This window comes from Babylonia areolata, chromosome 26 (genome assembly GCF_041734735.1).
Source record: "Babylonia areolata isolate BAREFJ2019XMU chromosome 26, ASM4173473v1, whole genome shotgun sequence".
In the NCBI taxonomy this organism is placed as follows: domain Eukaryota; kingdom Metazoa; phylum Mollusca; class Gastropoda; order Neogastropoda; family Buccinidae; genus Babylonia; species Babylonia areolata.
The window spans coordinates 28,914,392-28,926,358 of record NC_134901.1 but is presented as its reverse complement, the minus strand read 5'-3'; the positions used below and the strand labels follow the sequence as shown (position 1 = coordinate 28,926,358).

At 37.9% G+C, this 11,967-nt stretch overlaps 1 protein-coding gene across 1 annotated transcript; it reads right to left on the bottom strand.

Moving 5' to 3' along the window:
• Positions 1-1,035: 1,035 nt before the first annotated feature.
• On the bottom strand, positions 1,036-11,944 carry LOC143300253 (ADP-ribosylation factor-like protein 2-binding protein). The gene is made up of 7 exons (XM_076613842.1): positions 11,882-11,944; positions 10,649-10,727; positions 9,284-9,342; positions 8,335-8,441; positions 5,721-5,806; positions 3,447-3,543; positions 1,036-2,284 (listed from the first exon to the last, which is right to left on the bottom strand). Exons 1-7 carry the CDS (start codon positions 11,883-11,885, stop codon positions 2,165-2,167), a joined length of 552 nt encoding a protein of 183 aa, XP_076469957.1. The 5' UTR covers positions 11,886-11,944; the 3' UTR covers positions 1,036-2,164.
• Between the last annotated feature and the right edge of the window lie 23 nt (positions 11,945-11,967).

The following is an 11,967-nucleotide window of genomic DNA, read 5'->3' as shown; positions in this document are numbered from 1 at the left end:
TTCATCATTGGGTCTGTTTCTTGTTAACAATTAGTCCAATATATGATTGTTATTGTTGTCCTGCATAGGGATTACCACAGGACAAGACAAGGCAAGATTACTTTCTTATTTTAATCCATGAGGTTGGGGGTGGGATGGGGGTGGGGTAGAAGAGAGAGGGTAAAGACAAGACAAGGCAAGATTACTTTCTTATTTTAATTCATGAGGGTGGGGGTGGGATGGGGGTGGGGTAGAAGAGAGAGGGTAAACAAGAGGTAGTGTGTATTGCTTTGGGATGCCACAACTCAGCCATTACCTGACACACTATAATACACACACACATCTATATCTGTAAATATAAACATATATATATATATATATATATATATATATTCCTTGTGCGAGTCAGCAGAATATATAGCTATAGATGATGCACACAAAAAAACAGAAAAACAACAACAAACTATCTTTGAAAAAAATCAAAAGGGAGAATAGACTTTTTGTGTCATAATACAGTCAGTAAAAAATGCCCTCTTCTTGAAAGGTTTTGTGATCAAAATGACGTTCTTCTCAACTGTTAGTGAGGAAAATGATTTTTGCTCATGTTGTCTGTGAGGTCCCTCTTTTTTCTGTTTTCCAGGCCCTTGGTAATCAACAAGGATCTCCCTTCTTTTTTTTTCTTTTTCTTTTTTTTTGTGTCTTGAACAGTGAGGGATGAAATCTTTTTTTTTTCTTAAGTGCCTTAGTGGTTGAGGCTTTTTTTCAGGTCTTTCAGTGTGTGGGAAAGAACAAAAGTCCATCAATGAGATTATACATAACACACAATACTCGCACCTGAACACATCAACATTTAACAGGTATACATAATTCTTTATGTACATTTACACACATAAAATCATGAGACGCACACCTGTACATACCATAACACAACACAAAAACAATAAGTGCACACACACATGTACATATACTTGAACACACACATAGCAGGCACACACACACACACACACACACACACACACACAACATACAATCAGAGCATGAAGAAAAGTCTTTATCACTCATAATTTCTTTATTGAGGCACCAAGGAAATAAATTAATTTTTTTTTACATTTAATCAGTTGAACAAACTTTCAGATCAGTTATATATTTTCTTGCAGCATTAAGAAAATGTTGTTCATCACCACAAAATAATTAATCACCTCTTGAATCAAATAACAAACTGAGATAACTCTTTTATCAGACATAAACTGAGAGAAGTCACCCACCACAGCGTGACTGCATTTTTATTGAAAACTGTAAAATCTACAGAAAAATGCACAATATTAACTGATGAGTATTATCTAAAGAGTATAGTGTGAAATATACATTTGCACAGTATAATGCTCTCTGGTTTTTTGGGTTTTTTTTATCAGAGCACACACACACGCACACACACACAGAGGCATGCACACCAGTTCTCAACAGTAAGAAGACAATTCAGACATTTGATTTCTTCAAAGGAGAAATTTGTTCAAAATGGTTTTCAACTTAAATGACCATGTCATGTGTAAATGCAGTGAAGAAGAACACAATGCAGAACCAGACAATATTATAAAGCAGTCAGTGTTAAACTGGATTATTCTGGGTTATTTTCTCTATCATTATTTTTGTTAAAAGTACACCAATCCCAAACTGGCTGTTTGTTCTTTTCCAGTAATAATACTAATACAGTGCTGTTACAGAAACATTTTGGCGAAAAATCATAAAGAAAAAAAATGCAAATAATAATAATGCTTCTTGTGTAGTACTCAATCCTCAACAAGGCAAGGAACAGAGGAGAATATTAAAATTACTTAGTAACTATCATATTTACATAGTATGAGTACATTACACAAAACTATATTCACACAGTAAGAGCACTGCTGTATAAACTAAGATGGGGAGACTGAGAAAAAAACAACAAAAAACCCCAACAGAACTGTGGTCTTTCTCAGGTATATTTTTTTCCCTCCAAGATTGTTTTCCTTTTTTTGTGTGTGAAAACAGCTAATCCTTCTGCAGTGATAGCTACTGGAGGATATATGTTTTTCCCTCCAAGATTTGTTTCCTTTTTTGTGGCAACGACTGATCCTCTGCAGTGATGGCTGAAAACTGGTCGACACAAAGGGGGTAAAGGCCAATGCCCGTGGAGATAACCCGAGCCGTGTCAGTGTCTGCGGAGATTGTGTCCCATTAGACACAGGCCGTCCCCTTCCAGGGCGAAGTGGCTCTGCATGGGAATCACCTTCAGCCCACCACTCAGATCTACCGTCCGACCTTCTTTGTCCTGCAACAAACACCACATGATATGACGCACTTCAGTGAAGTGTGCAGTGATGGCCTAGTGGTAAACACATCTACCTAGTGGAAAAAAGTATCTGCCTGGTGGCTGGCAGAAAAAAAGAAAAAAGGGTGTAACTGTATTGGTGCACTGTTGTGACAAAGAGTAACACACAGAAAAGTGTATTATTCCCGAAGCACAACTTTTATCAAGTCGTTCATATCAAAAGGTAGACACCATCAGCGTAAAGAAAGCGATGAGGTTAAGGGTCAGAATGTCAACATGCCACCCCCCATCTTCATCAACTCTTTGAGTCATCGTCGTTAGAAAGTCCAAGAAAAGGGTGTGGCAGAACAAGACCAACACTGGAAACAGGCACTGGAGGTCTGTCTGTTGTTGCATATCTGTTGTGCATGTGTGTGTGTGTGTGTGTGTGTGTGTGTGTGTGTGTGTGAATTTACACTTATCTTTACATTTATTTATTGATCAACTTTACCGGTATGTGTGTGTGTGAGCATGAGCGTGTGTGTGTGTGTGTGTGTGTGTGTGTGAGAGAGAGAGAGAGAGAGAGTACATATGTAAGTTTATATACATGTGTGTAACTATAAGTCTGTGGTACATGTACATGTGCATGTGCCTTCATGTTTTTATACAAGCGAATTCTAATATGTGCAAATGTATGTGGCATTCATATGTATGTTACACATAGCATGTGAATGCCCGTGCTTGTTGTGAACATGTGTGTGACCCATGAGTGAAGAGTTGTATACAGTACCTTCTAAAAAAACAAACAACAACAACAACAAAAACACAAAAAAACAAACAAACAAACAAAGACAAAACAAGAAAACTTTGCAATTCTGGGACAATCAGATGTTTATCACATCAAAGTTTATGACACCAGTCATCCTAAAAAATATGAACACAAAAAAAGAAGAAGTAAAAAAAATATCATCTTCAAATGTGGAATACAGGACAGTGAAAGAATAGTCAACTCAATAATCTCCAAACAGAAATTCAAATGTGGTCATGTTGCTCAAGCTGACAAAAGAAACATTTAGAATGGAAGTAAAAGATATATGTGAAATGCAGCAAGAGCATTTCTTGACAGAATGGAGGAGGAGGATGTCTCTTTTAGCCGCAAACAAATCACCATGATGTGTCTTACCGCTCTGAAGTCCAGCACAAGTTCTTTGAAAGCCACAAAGTCACTGAAGGTCAGCAGAAGGTCAAACACTTCTCCGTCCAGTTCATCTTTCCTCAACCTGATATCGGCACAAACAACAACAACAAAAAATGCAACAGGAAATAAAAAGTGAAGAAAATGAAAGAAAGGAGAAGAAAGGAAAAGAAAAAAAAAAAAGGAAATGGGAAGTGATAGGGACAGTGGGGTGGAGCTCTCCCTAGGAAAAATGACTGACTCAAATGGAAAGATAAAAAGTGTGCAATATACTGTAAACTACCTTGTAAACGCCATCCCTCTCCCAAACTACATTGTAAACGCCATCTCCCTCCTCCCATTTGGGGTTAGAACTGTGCAATGGGTAAAGTGCCTTTACAGTGCCCTGTGACAGAATATTCTGTTGCTGTTTTCTGCAGGTGTAAAAACCAGTCACAGAATAATCTGTTGCTGTTTTCTGCAGTGTATGTACTAGTCACATAATATTCTATTGCTATTTTCAGCAGATATAAATACTAGTCACAGAATATTCCGTTGTTGCTTTCTGCAGGTATCTGTGCCAGTCACAGAATATTCCATTGCTATTTTCTGCGGGTGTTTATACCAGTCACAGATTATTCCATTGCTATTTTCTGCGGGTGTTTACACCAGTCACAGATTATTCTATTGCTGTTTTCTGCGGGTGTTTATACCAGTCACAGATTATTCCATTGCTGTTTTCTGCGGGGCTTTATACCAGTCACAGATTATTCCATTGCTGTTTTCTGCAGGTAGCTGTGCCAGTCACATAATATTCTGTCAGCAACCTTCTCAGGGATGACCCACGCCCATAATGACATTTGTTGCATCACTGAAAAATTAAAGATCTGGGGGAAAATGTAATAAATGTAAGTTGGGGACATCAAATGAGAACTAACTGCAGGCATTTGAAGGCAACTCTCAATGGGTTATATACCTCACTTGGTTCCAGCACAAAAAACAAAACAAAACAAAAACAAAAAGAACACCCCAGTACCATAACTTTCAGATTATGAGACAATATTTTTTCTTTCACCTCCTACACCAATGCATCTTATTCATGGAAAAGGTTAGATAGAGAATAATCTGCCATTTATCGTTAGCACAAACTTTATATAACAATGTTGATGAAGAGAAATATGAGGTAAATTTGTTTTGCAAAGAAATAAGTTCAAAAGCGTTTAGATGTCAACACATAAAAGTAAACAACAATGTCCTTCTCTACTCTTACACAATCAGTTGAGTGCAGAGCCTACAGCTGATTCTTTCATGCATTCGTGAACAGAGATACTCATGACCACTCAGCATAATTCTGAAAACGAAGTGTGTATCCAATGATTTTGGGTTTGAATGACAGTGATTAGTTAAGACGAACCCTTTTGTTGATGGTTTAAAAAATGTGGGCATCATCAAGGAAAATGCAAATCAGTAGACACATTTTGGCCTTCAACAGAACCAGAAAGTAGTGCTGTGACCTTTACCTTGAATGACGTGTCAGAAAAGGCTTGTTAGCTTTTCTTATCTGACTCTACACGTTCAGATTTCTAAACTTTCTCATGAGGTGAAGCTGATGAATCTGTTTTATGAGTGAGGCAGTCTATTTTTCCTGTTTCTTTTATTTGTTTTATAATTTCATCACTGCATATGTTACTGTGTTGAAAGTTCTTAGCATATCAATATCGTTCAGCCTAGTTCCTGAATTAATTTCTGGTTTCATCAACCTGACTGTAATTTGACTGCACCCAAAACATAAATACATATTCTAGGATTTTTCTGGAATTTTTGTAAAGATTTGAACGGGTGTGCACTATATAGTGGAATGCTCTATAGAACAGAAATTACTGTACATTTGAATACGGTGAGCATCCCTGCAGTAAAATATCAATACCTAGATTAAAGAAAAAGTGTAACTTCCAATGTCGGTGAATGGCAAACAAAGTTATAATGTTTTACATTATGTCACAGTTAACAGTGATGTACTGACAGATAAATGTGAAATGTTTTTATGCCCATATTTTTTTAGCTAATCACATCTGTTCCACATGTAAATGACTGATATGGATAAAACTGCTGAACAGCTACACAAAGACTGACCACAGCATACAGTGCTATAGGATTCAGCTTGTGAGGTCATGTTACAATGTAAGGCTGACACAAAATCAATTGTGGGAATGAACAGACCCTTACAGTAAACCGCTTATATAATAAATATGTGCCTAACGAGAATACCCTCTGGCAACTCACGTCAGCGTCTGAATGAACTCTTGCATAGAAAAGTCTGGAGTTCTTTTGGATATCTCCTCCACCAAGAAAGTTTCCACCAGTTGCACCTGCCAAACAGAACACTGGTGACTTATAACAAGAAATAGTGATAAGTAAAATGAGCAATTTGTTTCCTGACTCCATATCAGGTTTCTTGACTTTGCAAAACACAACACAATACAACCAAGCAATATCCTGCAGCCTTTGTACTGAAATCCCCAGAAGCTATGAAAATTATAGGGATGGCCAAGGCAGCGTGGGAATCTGAGCAAACAGGATCAAATCCCACACTCACCAGTATTTTCTCCCCCTCCATGAGTGGTGGTCTGGATGCTAGTCATTCAGATGAGATAATAAACTGAAGTCCCGTGTGTAACACGCACTTAAACATGCAGATAAAAGAACCCATGGCAACAAAAGTGTTGTCCCTGGCAAAGTTCTGTGGAAAAAAATCCACTCTGATATGGAAAAAAAATCCACTTTGATATGGAAAACAAATCCACTTTGATATGGAAAACAAAGCCACTAAATCCACTTTGATATGGAAAACAAATCCACTTTGATATGGAAAACAAATCCACTTTGATATGGAAAACAAAGCCACTAAATCCACTTTGATATGGAAAACAAATCCACTTTGATATGGAAAACAAATCCACTTTGATACGGAAAACAAAGCTACTAAATCCACTTTGATATGGAAAACAAATCCACTTTGATATGGAAAACAAATCCACTTTGATATGGAAAACAAATCCACTTGCAGGTAGAAAAAAAAAGGATGGCACTGCGCTGTAAAGATGCACTCTCCCTGGGGAAAGCAGCCTGAATTTCACACAGAGAAATACATTGTGACAAAGGGTAATACAATGCATCAGAATACAATACAATCACTTGTGAGTCTCTCAGCCAAGAAGTGGCAGTGGACAGGTGCTGTGAACAGCAAAGGCTGGAGACTCTAGGGGTGTCTGGAACACTCTCTGCAGGGGGCTGGTTTGTCGTCTTTTTAAGCAACAAAACCTTACAGGCATTCTAAGACATCACCCACACTTCTTTCATTTCATATTTTGTAAATACAAAACTCTTTTAATGGCACTGAGCATATGTAAAATATAAATAATCCTCTTAACCTGACCTTAAAAAAAAAGTTGTGAACATGCAAACACACAGACAGATAGCTTATCCACATGACAACCACTCTTTATGCACATGACACAAGACAACCAAACACAATTTATCCATGACAATGACAACCACACACTCTTTATCCACATGACAGAGGACAACCAAACACTCTATATGTACAAGACACAGGACAACCAAACATACTTTATCCATATGACACAGGACAACCAAACATACTTTATCCATATGACACAGGACAACCAAACATACTTTATCCATATGACACAGGACAACCAAACATACTTTATCCATATGACACAGGACAACCAAACATACTTTATCCATATGACACAGGATAACCAAACATACTTTATCCATATGACACAGGATAACCAAACATACTTTATCCATATGACACAGGACAACCAAACATACTTTATCCATATGACACAGGACAACCAAACATACTTTATCCATATGACACAGGACAACCAAACATACTTTATCCATATGACACAGGACAACCAAACATACTTTATCCATATGACACAGGATAACCAAACATACTTTATCCATATGACACAGGACAACCAAACATACTTTATCCATATGACACAGGACAACCAAACATACTTTATCCATATGACACAGGACAACCAAACATACTTTATCCATATGACACAGGATAACCAAACATACTTTATCTACATGACACAGGACAACCAAACACACTTTATCCATATGACACAGGATAACCAAACATACTTTATCTACATGACACAGGACAACCAAACATACTTTATCCATATGACACAGGATACCCAAACATACTTTATCCATATGACACAGGACAACCAAACATACTTTATCTACATGACACAGGACAACCAAACACACTTTATCCACATGACACAGGACAACCACACTAATTATCCACATGACACAGGACAACCAAACAAGGTGACCTGTGTCAGAATAACACAGACATCAAGTTGGTGTGTAGAGGGACAGAAGGTCTGACATGACCTGTGTCAGAATAACTTAGAGATATTTGTCGCCTGTTGAACAATGAAGGAAGCTGAGGGAACTGGGACGTGGGAGCAGACTGCTTGAGCTGTGCATCACAGCAAACATGGGATGCAGCACATCAGATTGCTTTACACCTGGTAAAAAGCATGGACCAAAGAACTGAACTCTGTGGGCCACTGTCCCTCAAAACTGAGGGCTTTGATGTGCAGTCTGACGACGACACATTGAGAATGGTCACTATACCATCCCTCAAAACAGAGAGCTTTAACATACTGCCTCTGTTGACAACTCACAAAGAATGGTCACTACAGCATCCCTCAAGACAGAGGGCTTTGATGTGCAGTTTGACAACAAGACACTGAGAGCAGTCACTCAGGCAGGAAGCAAACCGCTTCAGAGCAGCGCCAGAAGATTTATTCTATGAGAGTCTCAATTCACTTACGTAGGCCTTGTGTATATCCGTATAGCTGAGCTTGTTTTCTTCACTGTCTTCAAACTGAAGATAATGTTTCTCCAAGAAGTTGTTTTGTAACTGTTGAAATTCATCGTCTGAAACAAATACACCTTTGAGGTAATTCCACTGCATATGAACATGGATATATCACCATGAAAAACATCTTATCTTTTAGTTTAATCCAGGTTTTTTTTTGTGTTTTTGTTTTTCAGTTTAGAGCCTGTGAACTATATTGCTGAAAGCATACTTTTAAGCACACTGAAAGACAATGAATAAAAACTATTTCCTCACAGTATCATTGACAGTATACATACATATCATTGATAGTATACATACATCTGGATTTTAAAAAACAACAACTAAATGTTTCTTATTGTTCATATACTTAAGTTCTGTACACATGTTGTTGTTTTTTTAACAGACTCCAAAACATACATGGGGTATCAAGCATTGTATTCTGTTAAACAGTGTTCATCCTGTCTGTCTGCTGGATCAGTCATTTGCCATGAAATATCATCTTTCCAGAAACACAGTAGTGTGCGTGCCTGCCTGCATGTGTGTGTGTATTTGCATGTGTGTATACATGTGCATGTGTACATGCATGTGCATGTGTGTATTGTGTTCATGAAAGGAAAAGGGAGAGGTTTGGGGATGAGGGGTTATTCTAAGTCTTTTTTCTTTTTCTTTTTCTATATACCAACCATGCACACAGACTACACTGAATTAGAGAGAAAGTGTGTGTGTGTGTGTGTGTGTGTGTGCCTGTGTGTGTGTGTGTGTGTCTGTGTGTGTATGTGGGTGGGTGTGCATGTGGGCGTGCATGTGTAATTGCATGACTGCTCATGTACATCTATAGATGCACACACACACTATATATATATAATGTGGGTACCAGTACCATGTAGAATTCACATTGCTTAAGCTTAAGAGCTCTTACCCACAATGATGTCTTCAATGTGACCAACTACTTGATCAAAGGCAACGTCCGCCTTGGAACTGGAACAATGTGCCACATAATGCATATTCAATCTTTCAGTCTCCTGTACATGCACCTCAAATGTTCAACAATAACAAGTCATTCAGAATACAATGAGGATGTACAACAACAAAAATCACACTTCTGTTTCAACTGCTTTCTAGTTGTTTCTGCAGAATATTTGTTTACTCCTGCAGTGCATCATGTGTGCAGGACATATGCCCTACAATTAACATTAAAGCAGAGACATTTAACCCATTCAACCTCAGGAAGTTTACTGCCTCGGCAGTTTCCCTGCTATACTGATGCAGAAAATGAAGAAAACATATTGAAACTGATCTGTTTTTTGTTTCTCCCCAAAATGACACATGTAAACGCAGTTGGAAATACTGTGGAAGTAAGTTTTCTCTGCTTGTGGTTTATTCATATGTAGGAACATGTGCACCATTTTAATGAAATGAATATTGACGCCAAACAAAGCTTGGGTGCTGGGTTGGATGAGTTAAGACATTCAGCCACATGTTTGAGAAAAACAATCTAAACCTCATGAGAGCAAAGCCAAACATATCTGTAAAAATGAGCAGCTTGCAATTGGATGCATCTGAAATTGATAGGTTAACTTTAATGTGCACCTTATGTCTGCATTCTAAGTAAGGTCTGATGTCATATTTCTTTTTACCCGCTTGATGGGACACTGTTGCATTCCTTCACCTGGAAGCCATGTTAATGAACTGGAGGAATGCTAAAGCATCTCATATTCCACAGAGAGTTACACACACACATATACAACCCACCCACCCACCCACCCACACACACACACGGTTACTTTTACTTCTGTCAACAGTATTATTTTTCAGCTATCTTTGTACAAGTCATTGCGCATACTCTTTAATAAATCATCTGGGAAATGGAATCATTATATTCTTAAAAAAGGCTGCTGAAACACACATTAAGAGTAAACAGACACACATACACACTCTATCTCTCTCTCCTGCATTTACATGCACTTGCATGATTGCATGATGTGTGTACGTGTGCAAATGTGTCTGAGTGCGCTAATACATGCATGAAGGTGTATGTGCGCACATATAATCAAGAGAATGGACCACATATATTGTTTCTGAAGGGTTTTTATGCATTACATTTCACCATTGCACTCTTCTCCAGGGTTCCCACTCCTACATACACACCACCCACTCTTCAGCCCTCTATTTTCCAAATGTTTGCCAAGTCATTTCTGTGGAAGAAAGGTATGTTACAGATTGGCCAGCACTTCTTTCTCTCTATTCAATTTCATAGTAAGCAACAACACCAGTTATCACTTACCACCCAGAGGCCAAGTCTTCTTCATCCTCAAACTCGCAATGTTGGTTACCCAGATCCATAATGTCTTCTTTTTCTCCATCTGAATATATCACACACACCAATGAAGCACGGTCCACTGTAAAATGATACAATTTGAATATACTGATCTTATAACACTTTAAATGAACTTAGGAAATGCATTGTAGAGAAGTATAAGTAGCAGCAGCAGCTTTTATAGTAGTGATGACAGTGGCAATGTTGGTTTCTGGTAACCACATGATGCTTTGTCACTGAATGTCAATCCAGACACATCTCAAACAGATGCCAGCATTGTGGGAAATGATTACTGAAAACAAGAAAGATTGATTCTTGGTTTGTTTGTTTGTTGCTGCCCCATCTTCCAGGATGCTTCACTTTATGTTTCAACAATTATGATTTACACCAATTTCAGTATTTGGATTCTGTTCATTTATTACCTACTGACAAAATAATATAGACATAATGTAGCAGTTCAATTTGGTTGTTAGAGTAAAACTTAAGACACTGAAGACTGAAGTCTTCATTAAGATTACTAGAATGACAATGAAAGCATTTAAGATTTTTATCAATGTTTGTCCATTTATAAATCTATGTTTTGTTTGTTTTGTTTCCTAAGTATGTGTGCACTTTTGTATGCATGTCCATACATGCGTCAATCTGAGTGTTATTCTGTGTGTTCATGTCATGATGTCTGTGTGCATGGGCGTGCAGGCTTCTGTCTATGTGTACACAAGTGTAATGAAATACAAATGGGAATATTGGAGGAGTAAATATTTACACATACTTGTTTTGTGTTTGACCATCTGGGGTCCATGATCATGTACATACATGTCACCAGAAATTTTACATCGGCGTTAAAATATTAAGTATTTCACTGTTTACAAAACAGCATACTGACCTTAATATGACAAAGAAACAGTCTACAACCTCACAACCCTTGTATGGAAATGGCTGGAAAAAAAGGACTGTTTCCCAAGTTAGCACGTGAATTGATAATATTGCTGAAGAAATCACTGCTTGAGAGAGAGCGCGTCATTGTCGACCAGTCTATCGCTGTGAGCTATTCACGCTTCGTGCAGTGTCTAGCCTAACAACTGTCTTCAGGTTAATCAGTATGGTACTGCATTGCTTAACTCTTTCAATATTCAACAAATTGAACTTATTTCATTTGATCATTGTCTACATGTCCTTTCAGATTTGACAATCGACACTCACCCATGTTGTTAACAACGCTTGCCTTCACCGGAAGTACACAAATGCGAGTGTGTATTGTGGATGTGCATGCTAACGAAACGAAGTAA